This window comes from Canis aureus, chromosome X, assembly GCF_053574225.1.
Source record: "Canis aureus isolate CA01 chromosome X, VMU_Caureus_v.1.0, whole genome shotgun sequence".
NCBI lineage: Eukaryota > Metazoa > Chordata > Mammalia > Carnivora > Canidae > Canis > Canis aureus.
In genome coordinates, this window is record NC_135649.1 from 6817269 (window position 1) to 6836675 (window position 19407).

A 19407-nucleotide genomic window follows, 5' to 3' on the forward strand; every position below is an offset into this window, starting at 1 on the left:
CACTCGTGCCTTCCCTCGCTCGTGAGGAGATCTGCCACTGGGCAGAAAGTCATTATTCCTCTTTCTACATTGGCCTAAGACATGACTAGTACATAGCGGGCCTTCAACAAATGTCTGCTAAACTCATCATATCACTAAATACTTGCATTCAAAGGTAGTATGTAAATTTAATCAATTGAGCTAGGGAAAGTGCTGTTTTAAGGATCATACTACTATTGACAGATTGGAGAAGAGTAGTTTAGGTAACCTAACTCTCTTTCTTGGTCAGACTTCTTGAACTTGGAAGGCACCTGAGTCTCAGTCAAGAGCTGCTTACTTATGGTGAACAAGGTAGCAAGACTCTGGTCTCACTGGTCACCAATCCAAACAGCTTACTCTCCACCCAAAAAGTGGTATTTGTGCCCATGCTGTCATTTCCTTTTCCAGAAGTCACTGTCCCCTAATTGGTGCCCTTGTAAAAGCATGGCTCTCAAAAACTGCCCTGGATTGTTGTCTTCATTCTTATATCATTTTGTTTCATTACAAAAATGACACTGCTACTAAATTTCAATAAACTCTCACCAGCCGCCAGCAATTCCACAAGATCCTTCCCCCAAGCCCCACCCCAAATAGAAAGTTCAGAGGCAGTCATTATGAAATCAGTACTTGCAGACATAGTGGCATGAGTGTTACTGGAGCTACAAACCAGCTAGGATAGCACTAGGCAATCAACCTGGCATACTCACCCCCCTCCCTGGCTGAGGCAATCTCCCCATGCAGGATGATTAACCACCAGGAAAAAAATGATTGGCTTTTCCCCTTGTCCTAGAACAATGATTTTCAAAGAGCACTCAAACCACTCCACAGCTGTTAACAACCTAACATGGGAAAGGAAAGCAGTGGCCTTGCCGGCAGTGGATGGCGCTGATTGGGAGGAGAAAAGACACAGAGCCATTGACCTTCTGATGAAGCCTTCAGGGGCTGCCTTGCTGATAGTCAAAGTGGGGACAAGCGCCAAGAAGGCATTGTCCACTCTAGGAAGTGCTGGGCGGGAGAGGGTTCCTTTGAGATGGGGAGTCTCGCTAGTCCCGTCCACATCTGACAGTACTCCCCCAAGATGACAGAATTGGTCTCTGAAGACTTCTTCAGAAAGCTGCAATTGCCCCCAGCACAGGGTATGCAAAGATTTCATTTGTCAAATATATTCTCCTGGAAATGATCTGGGAGCTTTAAAAATAGATTAAATGTTGATTAGCGTGTTCAAAAACGTAATAAGCAACCATGTTCCAGAAAGAGAAATTACATACATATTCAGCTACCTTGTAGGGCTCCCCAAAAAGATCAAAGCCTGAAGAAAAGAGATCGTCTTCTTGCTGGACTTCCTGATTCCTCCGCTCCCATTCCCTTTTCTTAAGTGCACTACGGTCTTGTTCATAGTGGCTGAGAGGAAAAGAGAAAGACAAAAGGAGAAAAAGATTAATTAGTCATGTAGGTCATTCAGATCTCCCTTGTTATCAAAAAGAAGATAAACCATACAAGCCAAGGCTACCCGAACGGATACGTCACACAGAGAGCAGAGAAACCTTTTCTTGACTCCCAAATGATTTTAAGATTTTGACCAGCTCTTTGCAATACGGAAGAACATAGAAAATGGCTTATTAGAGACCATAGTCATGCCTGCTAGTCTTCCAGAATCCTCTCCTCTTGCCCTTGCTTGAATACTCCCGGCAATTGCAGGCTCCCCACCCCCACACCCAAAGTCAGTCCACTGTGCAGAATGGTACTGAACTCAAGTTGCTCTGTGTTGCCAACCACTTAGGGCTCAGAATTCATAGATGTTACAAAGTCCCAAGGGAAAGGAATTAACTGAGATGTCACAGACCAATTGTAATTCTGTCCTGAGCCCATAGCCATAGTTCACCTGTTGTAACAAAATCACAGGAGAGTTGAAGGATGTTTTTGGAAGTCGACAAAACCCTGAATCACTCATTCACTCACGCTTCCTCTTCTGTGGTGGTGCTGTCGATTTGCTCTGCCCATAGCTTGAGTCATAGGCAACTGACAGCCTTTTGAGGAAGCTCTTCACAAAGAAAGGTGTTTGGCTTGAATGGCAAACTACTAACAATGAAAGATGTCAAAAGCCTTGAATGACCTCAAGGCACATGTGTTTTATAAGCGCTGTGTAGACAGTGGCGTTTCAGGCTTTCCCATTGGAGGATCAGAACAGAAGCTTCCAGACAATACTGAAGATCTACTCCAGGCCCTGGGATTTTATACAATGAAATGCTTCTTGATGAAGCAATGGTTTTCTTCATTGGTAATGCAAGGATGTGCATATCACACTAAATCTGTACGTCTCAAAAGTGGTGGATTTTATTTTGTCCATTGGGTCTTCTTTCCCCTCTGCTTTGAAATCTTACCCAAAGTGAGCAAATATACGGGGGGCAAGTGTAAATTGTATAAATGTATGTAAAATGCCTAGCAGGTGCTATACAAATGTTGCTTTTCTTCCCCATGTTAATACTGCCATGTTAAGACTTAATTAGATAATTGGTATGCAAATGAACATAATAGCTAAAGGAATTACAAGAGATACACTGATAGAAGAGTATAGTCCACAGGTTTTGAATATATCCCAGACCTTAATGCCTATCCTTGGTAGCCTAGTTTGCTCCTGAGGATCGTAACTTTTAATTTACAAAATAAGAGTCCAGAGCATGAAATATCCATGGCAGCTTAACTAGATATTGATATACACGGAGTGCAAGATGCCACTACACTTCATCATCCCTCTTTCTCCACAGGAATCCTTGAACTGACAAATTCAAAGTGACTTTGATAGTCTTGTCTCCAGAATCAACACTTCATTTCTCCAATTAAAAAAAAAAAGTGGCAACATCGAAAGGCTATCCAAACGTACATTATGCTTTCCCTGTATGAACAATGCTAGGCACAGAGGAGCTCGCTGGACTAGTCATGAGAGTGCTCAGCAGGTGTTATCACCATCTGGGGAAGACACACGAAGCCCAGGCCCCACATCTGGACCCCATCTGGTCAAGGAAGATGCCAAGTCCAGATCCTAGAAGGCATACTCTCCTTTGGAGTCTCAGACACCACCCACAGGTATAACACTTGCTGGCATCCTCTTTCCTCTCCGGGCACAGGGTGAGATCAGAGCCGCAAACGGCTGCTGTGGGTCCCCACATCTTTGTGTTGGAGGCTGAAGTGTGACCAGCCAGACACAGTCCCGTCTTCAGATCTTGCACACGGGGCATGGGATCAGACTCCAACACCATACACTGGCGGTGCACAACCCAAGCCCATCACTGCTGTGTCACAACGTAAGAGGGAGAAGGTGTCCTGGGGTGGAGGCGGGCAAAGCAGTCAGTGCGGGCACCACGAAGGTTGGTTGCAAAAGAAGACACTAATTTCTTCTCCTGCCACAGCAGATGACTCTGCTCCACCCCAACACCAGAGCCCAAACCTCACGCTTCTGAGCAACGCAAGCAGGATGTCAGTTTGCTAGCGATCTGTTCCCTCAGTGCACCTGACAGCCCAGAATGACAGGCCCATAGATCACATTTAATCCTCCCATGAAGAGAACCGAAGTACTCGGGTCTCTTGGCTTTGCAAACTACCTTTCTTCTCCTCCAAGGGAAAGATATAATTAAAACCTGGAAGGCAAAAGGAGGAGGAGGAGGAGAAGAAGAAAAGGAAACGTGCATCAACTCTCATGACAACCCTTCAAGCGGCCAGCAGTCAGGGCACTTTGGGCGCTTTTGACCTGGGTTTGATTTGCGAGGAGGCTCTTGGCTCCATTTTGCCTCAGTTCATTAGCTACCAAATTCCAGATGAAAATGTGAATAGCAGATTGAGTGTGCACATGGGTGTTATCTGTTGCAAGCAAACTGCCTGCTGCATTTTTTAACACATATAACAAAGAACAGTTAATTCTCATATCTCTGGCAAGAATGGATTTAATCTCCACAGAGCACCACCGCGCTTGGAAGGCAACCAAATCTCTCCAACTTTTTCCTCTTTCACTCAGCAGGTCGTTGTAGTGAAAGCTTCCCAGGGCGAGGTATAATGGAGAAGGGGCTACATGGTGGTGAGGCTTTCACAGTGCAGAACGTCACCGATTTCTGACTGAAACCAAAAGGACTAATTTGAAGCACCAGCTAATTAAAACCACAGCTATGTATTTAGCCTCTTGTTATACCACTGCAGTTTATAATTATGAGGACCTCTTTATCTACTCAACTAAAGTTCTTACTTAGGATGCAGGCAGGTTGCGTTTGAACTGGTGAGCCCTGCGGGGGCCACGTAAAAGCATATGTCTCCCCCAACCCCGCCACGATGTGAGGTATCCTGACGCCCCTGGGCTTGTTCTCCAAAGAATGGAAGGGTTCTACAGCCCATGAAGAAATGCTCGAGCCAGGAATCTGAATTAGTTCAGTAATCTGAACCATTCAACCCTATTCACTCTGATGAGGACTGGAGGACATGGGTCCTATCAGTGTGAAAACCCACTTCCCTATTGGAAGGTTGAGCCCAAAAGCTCAGCTTGAGTTAGGATGTCCTCCCAGCTGGTTGTCTCCCAGACAGAATACAGTGTGTCACACAGTAGGGTGCCATCAGAACCAACGGCCACTCACAGCTCACTCTACCCTTTTTTTAAATATTTTATTTATTTATTCATGAGAGACACAGAGAGCGAGGCAGAGAAACAGGGGAGAAGCAGACTCCCTGCAAGAAGCCCTCTGCGGGACTCGATCCCAGGACCCCGGGATCACGCCCTGGGCCGAAGGCAGATGCTCAACCTCTGAACCACCCAGGTGCCCAATTCACTTTACTCTGAATTAACCAAAGGCCTCTCTGATTTCTCCCTCTCTCCCTCTCCCTCTCTCTCTCCCCAGCCTAGGTCTTGGAATGCCCATTTCAATGAGCCCTGCACTAGCTACATAAAGAACAAGAGGCATGTAACTACTCTGTGACTCACTCCAGTGCAAGGTGGAATGGTGAGAAGCTTCTCTCTAGAAGGGGGCTCTTCTGTCAGCTCTGACTTCGCACACCAGTCTGCCCCTCCGGCCTCAGTCCCCAAGAAGCTGCCCTGATTAACACAGGAGGAAATCAAAGTCCTCCCGAAAAACAGGGAGTGGAGCCGAGCCCTCATCAGGGTAAAGGCAAAGGAAGATGTGAACTTGCGCCTCTAGCACCTCCAAGGTCAAGCGACTTCTCCTCCTCATCTTCTCCTCTCAGGTAGGCTCCCCTCCCGGAACTTAAACCGGGTCATGTGCACCAGTAACCCCAGTTCTCATCACTAGAAGCCACAGGTGCATAGCTAGGATGTAAGACCCAGGGCACCTGTAGATTCACGGAGATGCAGAAAGTTCAATCATGCCATCTTCATTAGCTCCTGGTGGCAGCACACTCCGGCTGAGGACAACGCAGGCTCATCTTTTAGAACAAAGACTGTCAGCAGGAGGAGACATTAGCAGTCAGGCAGTTCTGCTCTCTTCATTTTCCAGGTGAGGAAAATTGAGCTCGTAAAGGTGATGGGACCCGCAGCAGGTTTTCCAGTGCCCAGACTTGTCTCCTCCGAACACCCCATGGTCTGCGCCTTCTGCAGCCGAAGGCTTCTCTCGCACTCAAGAATAAATACCAGTCCTATTTGCACGCTGTTGGTTCCTTAGGATTGTGTTTGATTAGAGATTGCCAGTAGGAAGAAAAAAAAAACTTTAGGAATTTAATTTGGATTCGAGTATAGAAAGAGCATTAGTTTCCTTACACCAAATGCACAGACCCTAAAGGGATCGTAAAAATTAACTACATCTGCAGGGAGAAGCCGAGCGGGAGAGAGTAAAACCAGTTGAAGTCCATTTGCTCTGTGTATTTCATGAAGTATAATAATCATCGTTTACCTAATTTGGTGATTTTACAAAGCAAGTTGGGGAAACGTTAAAAAAAAAAAGAACTGATATCTTAAAATGACAAGTTTGTTTGAAAATACCACCAACTCATACAGGATTTACTGTAGTAATGACATACATGAAGGTAAATAATTCAATCTCATTTTCTAATCCAACTGGCACTAAAATACCTTTATTTTGGCTAATATCTTTGTAAATGCATAAAAAATACATATTTAATTCACCCAAGGGACAAACATAAGCCATAACTCACCCCTTATGGCTCTCCTGAATGAATTTCTGCCTTCTATAAAATTTGTATTTATACTTACTACATGTTCCAGAGTTCCAAGTGGTACTTTTTTTCCCAACAGCCAGCCCTATTTTGAATTTGACATTGACCTAATCTTGACATAGCTCCTATTACTTAAAAAAAAGAAAATCTCTGCTATCGAACACCCTCAAAATCACCACGCCCTAGCTATGTACTTATTTTATCTGTTAATATCCATGAGCACTTAAATGCAAACTGCTAGGGGTGCCTTGGTGGCTCAGTGGTTGAGCATCTGCCTTCCGTTCAGGTCATGATCCCAAGGTCCTGGGATCAAGACTCACATGTGGGGGTCCATGCTCAGAGGGGAGTCTGCTTCTTTCTCTCCCTCTGCCCCTCCCCCTAGCTCATACTCTCACTCTCTCAAATAAATAAATGAAATCTTAAATCATTGGAACTTCTAACTCATGTTTAGACAGCAGGACTCACTGAGACCTCTGTATACAACCACTCTCTTTACCGTATGGACTCTCTCCCCACTCACACTGGCTCTCATTAAAAAAAAAAAAAAAAAAAGATAGGAAAAAAAGGAAAGAAAATACATATGACATTTACACATCTGTCAGTTGCCCATTCGGTCATGCCAATTTCTGTAGGTCTTAGGGAAATGGGTGAATGCTTATTCTGAGAGTTCCCTTAAATCTGTGCTTTTTAAAATGAAGCATACACCAATACTCCCAGGAGTCCTGGCAGGAACCTGGCTTGATATATCCTTGTCGGGGCACCTTGAGGAGACCCCCCCCTTCCCTCCACTTCTGAAAACAAAGGCAAAAATTGTCAAGTCATCCTGCAGTGGGGTCAGGCAGTCATTCCAAGAACCACTCTCCTCATCTTGAGTCTGTGTTGCTTAGCTCCCCTTAATTCCTGGTCCCCACCCTCTTCTTTTAAAAAAAATGTAGCAGTCTTAATTGAGATATAAATCACATATTATTCAATTCACCTAAAACAAGTGTGCCGGGATCCCTGGGTGGCGCAGCGGTTTGGCACCTGCCTTTGGCCCAGGGCGCGATCCTGGAGACCCGGGATCGAATCCCACGTCGGGCTCCTGATGCATGGAGCCTGCTTCTCCCTCTGCCTATGTCTCTGCCTCTCTCTCTCTCTCTCTATCATAAATAAATAAATAATTTAAAAAAAATAAATAAAACAAGTGTGCAATCCAGGGGTATTCAGTATATTCCAGAGTTCTGCAACTATTACTGTGAGAGCATTTTAGAATATTCTCATCACCCCAAAAGGAGCCCTATATCCTTTGATTACTGGTCACCACCACCCCCATCTTCCCATCCAGCCTAGCCCTAAGCAACCACTAATCTACTTTCTCTCTCTGAATGAATTTGGTTATTCTGGACATTTCATATACATGGAATTATACAATATATGGTCTTTTGTGCCTGACTTCTTTCACATAGCATAGTATTTTCAAGGCCCATCCATAGTGTAGCACAGATCAATACTTCACCCCTTGTACACCTGAATAATATTCCACTGTATTTTCCTGGTCCTATATTACACCATGCTTATTAAGGGGATTCACTGTTGTGAGCTTATAATGATTTCACTGGGGTCCTCCCTGTCTCCCAACAGACTTTACTCTTTAAAGGAAAGGTCTTTGGCTTCTAAGTCCCTTCTAAGTCATGCAACAGGTGATCACAGCAAGGCTTCCTGTACATAAATAAATCATGTCAAATACAGATATTGTGCAGAAAATAAATTTAAAAAGTATTTGCCTTAGGCTTAGGACAAAAGTATTTTGACTAGCCTACCAAACTCCCCAAATGTGGTGATACTTCTAAGAAATACACAATACTCAAGCGGCAAAGGCAATTGATTACATCCAGAAATGGCAAAAAACTTGGTAAAAAACAAAACAAAACAAAACCAACATCAACCAATAAAACAGGTTCTGCGTTCTGAAGAATTCTGCAGTGTGTCCAGAAATGATGGTATCTATTTTCAGGAGAGCTGAGCTGGGGCTCTACCTCTTTCACTTCAAAATCACTTGATCATTTATAGAGCGCTATTTCTAAGCCTCAGTTTCATTATTTGTAAAACGGGAATAATCTTCCTCTTCCCTCTTCCTGCAGCTGGTATCAAGGTTAAATATGATGGGGGATGAGAAGAGCTCTTGGAAACTACTAATGGCTGGGATGACTGGCACCCTGACTGGACTTGACCTTCATCACAGCAAACTTCACTGCATGTTAATTCATGTGCGCCTCAACAACACCTGGCAAATTAACAGGGCCGGGAATATGATTTCCATGTAAGGATGGGAAATGGAGGTTCAGAAAATTGTTCCAGACTATGACAGCTATATCCAGGACACCACTCGCCTGATTCCTAGTTCAGGGCTCTTGCAAAGTCTGAAACACTGTTACAAGGCCTGTGTATGCCAAATATATTCACATGTAGCTTGCAGAAGTTCCCTTTACTCCACAAAAATTATAGCAAATTTTCATTATTGCTGAGGTCTAAAGTCTTTCTAGTAACAGATGAGGGCAAAGTGTATATTCCATCAGATTCCCGCTGAGAAGTTTTCTCCATAGACTCAAAAAGGATCTACATGATAGAGGCTCCAAATACATGGACTTCATTCACAAATACTGACATGAGGTTTAAAGTCATAACTTTTTAATCTAAAATATTCCTAGGGATCCCTGGGTGGCGCAGCGGTTTGGTGCCTGCGTTTGGCCCAGGGCGCGATCCTAGAGACCCGGGATCGAATCCCATGTCAGGCTCCCGGTGCATGGAGCCTGCTTCTCCCTATGCCTGTGTCTCTGCCTCTCTATCTCTCTCTGTGTGTGACTGTCATAAATAAAATAAAATAAAATATTCCTAAACATTATTAATCTTCAATCATCTGGTTCTCAACTCTGGCTGCACATGGGAATCACCCAGGGAAGATTGTATAAATCCTCACGCCCAGGTCACATGTGAGACCAAACGCATCAGAATGTCCCAGAGTGGGTCTCAGGCATCCGGCCTAAAACACCTTCTGGTCGTCGTTCATGATAGGATCATTCGTATATAAACTTCTTTATTGGACCCATTTGGGCATGCTTAAATCTGATGGACTTAACATGAAGGTAAATCAAGAACCAGGCCCCTGTAGGGAACAGATGTATTCTATTATTCAGAAATCTACATTGCTAATATATGTCGGCAGAAATGCCTTGAAGGTGAAAAGCAGTTACTGCAAGAACAGACTTGTCAGGCAGAAAAAACAACAATAACCCCAATGGCTACTCTCTGTTGACTCCTTCCTCTATGCTAGGCACTAAGCTAGGCATTTTATGAGTATGATCTCACTTAATCCTCACCAAAACTCTGATGAGGTACTACCACCCTCACTTTGCAGATGAGGAAACTGTGTCACATGAATGACAAGGAGGCTAACAGGCCAAGCATCACACAGTTAGTATGCAGTGCAAGCAGAGTGGCCGTGAAAGCTGCCAGAATTCCGAAGCCACCCTCTCTGCCTAAAAGAAGATGCCAGTAGGAAGAAGAGATGGCGTGGACAGAGGGGGCACAAGCACACATCTAAGCTCTGCTGACATGACAGGCATGGGACAAATGATCCAGGGGAGAATGTCTAAAATCTGAACTCCCTGCAGCATATCTTGGCTTGGGAGGTGCTCTTGTAGCTTCTCAGAACAGCAAGCGTGGGTAGATACTCAAGTGGATATTATTATTAATATTCTCAGAGCGCACTAAAATTCCTTTTTTTTTTTTGAGGTGCCACTTTCATATAGAATGACCATGAGTCTGGCAACCCAAAGGTTCCCATCTGCCTGCAGTGGCACTCAGCTTCTCAAGAACCTTCTAGAAGCCTGTCACAATGCATTTTAAAAGCAGTCTTTGCAGTGAAATTAAATTCTTTTGTATTCACACACTCTAGCCGTTGATTAAGAGACACAGTCCAATATCGTGACTGCTGGAGAGAGGACCCCGTCTCCTCAGCTCCTCTTCTGGGTGGCTCAGAATGTGTGAGCTATCCCTTGACAACCATGGTCCTGTATCTCCTTCACCTTCATGTCAAGCACCCCTTCATCTTCCACAGTCAGGGACCCCACTACAAGAAGACAGCATTGCACAATACAAATATAAACGTGCCGGAGTTTCTTTTCAGCTTTTATAACATTTTCTTAGGTGAAGTGTCCGATTTCCATTCTTATTGAAAATCACTTAAAACTAACTCTACTTCTGATCCATTCATTAAAAATGACAAGCTGCTATCACTTCTGGCTCATTGACCCACCGGTCAACACAAACCAGTGTCTGACAAGCACCTTGCATTCAATGTGGCCAAACCAAGACAGCTGCAAACAACTTCATGATTCAGAAGCCTTCCAAACACCTTCTTGAAGAATAGAGTACCCACAACGAGAGAGTGAATATAGTGAATGTATTTCCTTATATGGCTCTTGAACGGGTTCAAAACCCAAAACTATATAAAAATCAAAATGCCATAGAACATTCTCATCCCCACTCTTGTCAGCGCCAGCCCTGTGTGTCCCTGCCAATCACATGTAACCAGTTTTATTATTTTCCTGTTTATTCGTCCAATGTTCCTCCATGCCCTCTTTCATGTCCACTTGAAATGATCTCATTTATCATTGTTTTCTTTAAACTATTCAGAGTTGAGGCTAATCATGCTGAGTTTTAAAGAGCTTCTCGATCTAAACCTTGATCTACTTGCAGGAAACGTTGAGCAGCTTTTGTCAATAGAAACAAGTCCATGGATCCACGTGTGAGACAGTGATGCCACGCTTGGGGTACTCCTGATGGCTCGAGAAGTCTTTGTCGTGGGCTGGAATTGTGCCCTGTGGCAGGCAGTGCACCCTGCTTGGCTGGCCCCGGGCTTGGCTTGACCCTCTGCTCTTGATGATCGCTTGTCCAGCCCCAATGGATCCTGGCACCGTCCCGTGTGCCTTGTCCCCAGCTCCATACCTGCTGCCTCTGCAGCCAACCCACACTGCACAACTCTGTCTTTTGAGTTAGGAAAAAGCCCCCTGAAGGATTTCCTCCCTATGCCCATTAAAGATTGGGAATTCTTTTCCAAGTCAAAGCCTTAATAGATCCTGGCTTCTCGTAAATGACACTTTTTAAAAGGTGTTTTATTTTCAGTTAGCTATAAGCAAGACAATTTCAATAACTACTTAATTTAAAACAATATTTTCTCAGAAATCGTAGGCTGAATTACGTTCCAACTAAGGAAATTAATGCCCTTAACAAGCAGTTGATAAATGACAGTTGGAGGTTGACTCTATTTTCGAGTCTCACCAAACCCTTTGATCCCCGTGTACTCACTAATTTTTACCCAGGCAAAATCGACCCCCTAAAAGCTCACCCTTTGGACCCTTGCCTCTGTGGCAGGCACCCCCGGAGCTCTGGTCTGAGCATGCAGCCAGGCTTGTTGGGCCCTCCGCTTACAGTCACGATCCCATGCTTGTTTTCTCACAGGTCGCACGGACCCAGGAGCACGGTTCTCCTGGGTCCCACTTCTCCCTCTTGCCTAAACGAGGTGCCCGACAAGGCGCCCTGTGCTGTTTGAAGTGTGTTCACCTCAAAATTCATCTCCCTCAGAATGTGACCTTACTTGGAAATCGGGTCATTGTGGATGAAACTAGGTAAGTTAAAAGGAGGTCGTCCCGGAGAAGGGTCGCCCCTAATCCAATATGACCGGTGACACTGTAAGAAGGGGACACTGAACACAGAAACACATGGGGAGAATACTACATGAAGATGAAGACAGACATGGGGGCGATACTGCTACAAGCCAAGGAGCACTGAAGCCCGCTGGCAAGTCATGGCAAGCTGGGCAAGAGGTCTGATCACATTCTTCCCTCCCTGGGAAGAGGCCTGGGACATGCTCTTCCCTCACCAGGAAGAGGCCTAAACACACTCTTCCCTCACAGCCTCAGAAGGAACCAACCCTTCCCACACCTGGACCTCAGACTTCTAGCTTCCAGACCATGAGACAGACGATCCATCTCTATTGTTTAACACCTGCTAGACTGTAGTACTTTGATATGGCAGCCCTAGCCAACTAACCCGCCTTCAGACTGCACCTCTGAGCCAGTTCACAAGCAAAACGTCAGGCCACATCAGAGCACGTGCAGATGATCCAGACCTTAGGATTCTCTGTTTTACTCCCAATGACATGTCACCCATTCCTCTCCCTTCTACTCCAGCACAACTCTCCTTCTTCCCCTCTCTTCTGCTCTGAGAGAACTGTGGTTATTCAATGAAACTGTCACCAGAGAGGAATTAACGCATTTTTGCTTCCTATTTATCTGGAAAAGTGCCAAGCTCAGTGTTCAGCTCTCAATAAATTTTTTTAACTGACTGCATGAACAAATGACAGGCAAACATATTTTTTCTGCCCAAGTTCAGTGACAAATGTTGACAAAGATCTATTAATTAATATATTAATTAACTTGTCTATTTAATCAACAAACATTTACCGGGTGCCTACGTCACATCGGGCACCATGTTTGGTGCTCAGAAAAAAAAAAAAAAGACATGTTGCAAGTGTTGGAGAAATTCACAGCCCAGAAGGGTAAGGCAAATCCATTCCAAAATAATCCTGGTACAGGGTGACATACACTATGCCTATAGGAGCAAAGCGCTGTGGGAACATTCTCAGGTTGGGGTGGGGTGGGAAGCAAAATTAGGCAGCTGGGTTCTGGCTGGGCCTTGAGTGATGGAAGGGTTCACATCCTGCACATCAGATAGTTCAAGTACATGCTAACCAAAGATGATCCCATGGGACAAACATGGACGCGTGAACGAAAGATTAAAGATGCAGCCAAGCCCCGTCCCTGGGATGGCCCATGTCTGGCGAAATTGGTCTACAACAGTGACGGCAAAACAGTGAGATTTCCTGCTCTTTGGGGAAGCTGGAAAATGAGAGTTTGGTCTTTGCCGATGCTCATATTCAAGGGTAAAACCCTAATTGCACTTGTGATACGGAGAGGAAGCACCATACAGAAAGAAATGGATGGCTGAGATAAGCATGTGAATGGTGAGCTCATAAAGAATAGATTAGATTTCAAAGGGAAGCATTTATTGTTTCCTGTATTATAGCACATTGTCTCTCGATATGATTAGTTATCAGTCTCAGTTATCCAAAACTGGTATGAAATAAAGCGTTTACGCAGTTATGCTTCATTGATGTCAGCTAGGGGAGCATGAAAATCTCCATGAAGGTGGGTAATTGATGTGTAAATCAGAGCTCAATCACTCTGTAATAGAAATGGTCCCACTGAAAATATGCTTGTTGAACACAATCGCACAGAAGCCAGAGGGAGGGAGGGAGAGAGGGAGGGAGGGAGAAGATAGAAGGCTTATTTATTAAAAATGATAATAACTGGCAATTTGTGCAATTTTCCCTTCAACAGAGGGCTGCTGTCAGAAATGCTTGCAAGCAAGTTGTGACCAATCTATCCAGATAGTTTCCTTCTGTTCTAATGAACTATTTCTGTTTTATTTAAATGCTTAGAGAGGGCCTGTTGTGGATGTTTAAAAAGCAAATTAAAACAACACGTTCATCTTTGAAAACATGACACATGTTAATGACATCAGTTAACAATGCTTATTCTAGGTATGCTTGCTATTGTTATTAAAATCCTTCTGTCACATTGCATTTGCTCTCTGAAGAGCAGTGAACACAAATGGACAATGTCTTGCAATGTAATATTTTAATATTTCACACTGAAACAAAACTAACTTGTTCTCGTTGATCAAACAGCAGTTCCTGTATCTCTCATCATTATCATCATTATTTTACTGTCGCTGAAGGGGCCATGACAGTGTCCGGTGGCAGATTTTTCTTTCCCTTCCACCATTATCACTGAATAAAGAGAAAATTCTCTACAGCAAATATGTCACAGAAGGCTTAAGGGCCAACCTTCCTGCCAATTAATACAGAAAAGAGAGTGCTAGCTTTTCTTGTTTCTCCACGTCTTGTGAAAAGGAGTCCATGGGAGAGGCAGGTTTATGTTAGGCTTCCAGTAGGGATCCGATGGATTGGCCCAGTGTGTGTGTGCACCCCCTTACACACACTTAATAAGCACATACGTTGGGCAGCCTGGGTTGCTCAGCAGTTTACTGCCACCTTCAGCCCAGGTCCTGATCCTGGAGAGCCGGGATCGAGTCCCATGTCAGGCTCCCTGCATGAAGCCTGCTTCTCCCTCTGCCTGTGCCTCTGCCTCTCTCTCTCTCTCTCTCTCTCTCTCTCTGTGTGTGTGTGTCTCTCATGAATAAATAAATAAATAAAATCTAAAAAAAATAAGCACATACGTTGTGGCATTGAGACATGCTGTGCTGTGCAGGGGAGGGCCTTCTGCTTACCTGAGGTCACTAATTCAGCCTGTTGTTCCACAGTACATGTGCACTGACTGCTTGTCCAGGATCTAGTGCCTGAACCCAAACATCCTCACCTTGACAAAAGGCCCATATAGGTGGATGCACAGCAGGTGGCTATGGGGAGGAAGAAGAAATTAGGGGTTGGCTGAGGGGGGCTTGGCCTCATCTGTACTAATGTAACTTTTGAAGGTAAGCAGATTCACCTATTATTGACGTCATGACAAAATAAATACATCAATGAAGCGGCTACATACCAACATTTTAAATCTTTGCTCCTCTTTGGAAAAGCAACAGACTCTTACTTTTGCATGGTACTTCTCACTTCACAAAGTACTTTACACAAGCATGATCTTACGTGAGATTTGCAACGACCCTGAGAAACAGGAGGGTGACCTCCCATTTCACAGATGAAGACACTGAGACTCATATGAGTTAACTGCCTAATATTCAACTTGTAGCCCAGCTAAGGTGTGGCCAACAAGAAGCAAAGGGGATTTGTCTGTGTCCGGAAGTGCTTTGCGTTTCTACTGTGCCACCTTGTGCTCTAATCACTGTTTGCTGATTCTATTCTTCTAGAACATGGGAAATGTGGCTAAGTGTGACAGCAAAGGGACGTTCTTTCAGGTTTTTTTTTTTTTTTTGAAAATTGCCTTCCATGGGTTATCATTATTAGTAGTCCATAGCTAATAGCCTGTAAGTGTGCCTTCATATAAAACAAACAAAAAAAATGGAGGGATGTATACAGGATGGGATCTTGGAAGGAGGATACCATACAGTGGAAAGACCTCTGAGAGTAGTTCTTTCATTTAAAGCTATGTGACCTTGAGTAAGTCACTGGGCCCCTCTTGGCCTGTCTCTGCAGTGAACACCTTCAGCCTCATGGTCAAATTCTTTGAAAGTACCACTTGTCCAATGAAGTACATGATACTGCAGTGGGATCATCCCAAACTGCATTGTCTAATTTGCAGCCACTGGGGAAACTGAGCACCAAGACATGCTGTAAGGATAAAATACACATCGGATTTCGAAGACTTGGTACAAAAGTAGTATTAAATATAAAATTCATAATTTGATACCATGGCATATTGAAATACTATCTGGCATACACGGTGTCAAATGTTACTACAATTCATTTCACCTGTTTCATCATTTTGTTTTCACCTTTATTTTTTTATGTGGCTACCAGGAAATTTCAAATTTTTCTGTGTGGCTTGTGTTTGTGGCTCACCTTATCTTTCTATTGGACAGCACTGGCCGCAAAAGAGTCATGTCCTAGTTCTACTCAATAACCCACTTAGTTCGAATGATCCTGGTTTCAGAGCTCTGCCCCAGGGCCGTAAAAGACTCTGTACCTTTGGGTTTGTTGTAACAGCCTAACCTAGCAGTCCCCGTCTCTATTCGTGGTTGCTCCCTCAATCTCGTTTTCCGTTAGGCCTCGGGCACATATGCCAGTGTTTCTTTTCCTGACTGCAGTATTGTCTAATTGGTGCATTGTTGATCAATAGTACGTGAGGTGTTGAGCTCTGTTTGTGTAATATGTTTAATATGCTTCTACCCGATGCACCATATGGAGGCACTACACTGTATATTATAAGCGTATTAATGCTATGACTCAATTGAGTATCACTGGTGCATAGTAAACTATAAAACAAAATTATGCTAAGTAGTTGCCGAACACTGTGATCCCTAATATTTTTAATGAGCGTTGCAAACACCGTGCTCGTGTGGGGGGTACCAGCACGGGCCCTTTTCTGAATTATCAAAGGAGCCTAAGCACTCTTCTAGGCTTAATGTCAATTCCATTTTACAAGACAAAGGCATTTGTTCAGATATAGAGACTAAAGAGAATAAATAATAGAGTGGTACTTAATCTACCAATAACTGTGCCTTTAAATCTAAACCCTGTGCAATTTCGAAGCCTTCTATGCTTGTTTTCTTTCCAAGGTGCTTACCATAGTTAGGAAGAATTTTGATTAGCATAAGCCACCAGCAGTTTCTTTCTACCTGTTTCACATACATTTCACACGTTACTTTTAGAACTCCTCAGTTTACTGATATTTTCTTGGAAAATCGCCAGCCAATCTGTAGCAAAATTAAACTGTGCCTTCTAATATAAAACAATCATTGATTAACACATACTGTGCAAGCCAGATGAATCAGCAGCCTGCAAGGATGAAGCATTTGATCACAGGAACACACCATCCGAATGCTCTGATAGATGCATTCATTTGCTGAAGGGCACCGCGACACACAAGAGCACCAGCCCACGCTCCACAGCACTCCACTCTTGTGTCTCAGCACACAGTGTGCTCAACAACAAGGATGTAGTCAAATGAACAATTTGCTATGATTAGTTTAGTTTCATTTGTTAATTACAGATTCAACAAGACCTGAATGCTGAAGCTTTTCAAGTATCAGATACCCATTGATCCATAGCCCCCAACATGCTCAAGTAATACTTGGAAGTCTAATATAATTTATTGTTACTTAGAGCACTGATTGGCTAGAGGAATTATACTCCAATAAATGATGGCACTGTCATTGAATCCGCCTGTAATTGCCTCCATTCATCGTAATGTATGCTCTAACGCAAACTGGAAAGAAAGGAGATGATCAACTTCAAGCTTCAGCTGTTTCAAATTCCACAGTGTGTCCCTAAGTTAATGGATGTTGAATATTGTGCTGATATATATGCTGGGTTGCATGAGATGGATCTTCAGAGTTATAGATACACACACTCATATATATTTCATGTATGTAGATTTCACATAGTTCTATAACCGATGGCCGCTTGGTGGGCTTGCTGGCCTTCATGGAAGCACCTGGAAGGCCAGGCAGGGCACAGAATCCTCAGGAGCAGTGGGTCCTCCACTGCTCTGTCCTCCAGCCTTTAGGACAAATGGAATCCTCAGGGGATCCATTTCCCCCTAGAGTGCCCCAGATGTTGGGAACTCATGTTCCTTGCTGCGGGATGCCCCACCTTCCATCCAGGCTAGGAGCAGAGCCCCCTGGTCTCCGGCACTTGGCAGTTCCTCCTCCTCAAATTCACTTACTCCACTCTCCTGGAACTGCTTCCTACGAAACAGAGGGTGACTTTCCAGAGCCAGGCACTACATTAGCTTCCTGGGGCTGCCATGACAAACTGCCACCTACTTGGTCTCTTTCACACATTTAGTCTTTTTCAGTTCTGGAGATCAGAAGACTGAAATGCAGCTCACTGAGCTAAAATCAAGGTGTCAACATAGCTGCTTTCCTTCAAAAGGCTATGGGGTAGGGGGGATAGGTTTTCTTGCTTTTTCTAGGTTTCAAGGGTCACCCCCATCCCTTGGCTCATGACCCCTCCAGCCAAGTTCAAAGCCAGCAGCGGAGCATCTCTCTCTTATGTCTACTTCCATGATGACACGTCTCCCAACTCTGACCCCTGCCCTCCTGCCTCCCTCTTAGAAAGACCCTTGTGATTACATTGAGGGCCCACCTGTTCAATCCAGGATCACCTCACCAGCTAGAGCACCTTCACTTAACCATACCTGCAAAGTCCCTCTTGCTGTATAAGTAACATACCCCCAGGTTTGGGGGATTGAGGCATGGACATCTTTGGGGGAACACTATTCTGTCTGCCACAGATAAATCACTCTTGCCCTCCCAGTGCCCAAGGCCATTACATGGCATTAATACGGCTTCAATATTCTTAACGGGATGAATGAGTGAAGGCACAAGAATGATTCATTAAAGCTTTCAAAGGTCTCTTCTGGAAAGTATTTCACACACAAAGACTGCCAAATGGGGGATGCAGGGCAAAGCTCGAAAGCCCATGTTCCTCAGCACCTGCTCATGACAAGCCTCCAAGGCTTGACTTTTCTCACCAGTGTCTCTGGGCCTTGCTGTGACCATCAAATCCGATAATGTATGTGAAAAGGTCTGTGAAAGTAGCTTGCTCTGTCTGTGTTGCCTAACCTGATCCTTGTTATCACTAAGAAAAGACACACCAGACCTTTGGGTGAGAGAGAGAAGAGGGAAGAGGGCCCACTTCCACAGAAGATATACGGTATCATTACTCAGTAAATCTCAATAAGAAGAGCCATCTGAAAGTGACCTGAAGTACGTTTTCTATTCATATGCAAGTAGCTTAAGAGACTGGCACAAGACATTTAAATTACTTCAAATGACTAGATGCTCAATTGCTCAAGATAAGTGGGGCCCCACTTGCCCTCTTACTTTGTAGTTGAACACAACAATCAAAGATGGGTTCGCCCTGTTTACATATTACAGCAGTGTGAAATCTGATTGTTACTCATTTATCAAGTCATACACATTAACCCGTCAATTTTATTGATTAATAAGACGGTTCCATGACATTACAACAATAGGGATGACAATACATCTTCCAGTAGGAGCGAAGTCATCCCGAAAGGCCCCACACACCTGCAAAACCCTCATTGTCGTTCAAACCGAGAATGTGAAAATGGGAGAAAATTGAGCATGAAAACAACCTTCAATCACATGGTCTTGAGAGGGTGTCAAGATCAAAGCTGTCATTTGCCATTATGGGGAAGATCAAGTATAAAGAGGTGAACTGGGTCACCCAGTGTCATCCACCTGGGCAGCGGTGGCATGACTTGGACTGGAGCCCAGGTCCCAACTCGTAATTTAGTGCTCTCTTCCCTGTGTTCTCCCTTCAGGTTCCCTGACCCCTGCTTGCTGCTGCCAGCTTGCTGCTTGGGACAGAAAGGCCAGGCTATGGAGAAGTGGCATCCAAGAAGGGGCTCGTAAACAGGAGGCTGAACAGAGAAAATGGGGTGGAGGAAATTTGCTCTCCAA

At 44.3% G+C, this 19407-nt stretch overlaps 1 protein-coding gene across 6 annotated transcripts in view; it reads right to left on the reverse strand.

Annotated features, from left to right (window-relative positions):
* The window catches only part of AFF2 (ALF transcription elongation factor 2), a 471048-nt gene that overhangs the window by 317924 nt on the left and 133717 nt on the right, over window positions 1–19407 (reverse strand). For 4 of the 6 annotated variants that reach the window (XM_077888758.1, XM_077888756.1, XM_077888755.1 and 1 more), the window contains exon 2: window positions 1299–1419. In XM_077888758.1, coding sequence (XP_077744884.1) covers window positions 1299–1419 — 121 coding nt within the window. Of the gene's footprint in view, window positions 1–1286; window positions 1420–19407 lie in introns of all 6 variants that reach the window. The other 2 variants (XM_077888754.1, XM_077888752.1) reach the window with 1 other exon arrangement.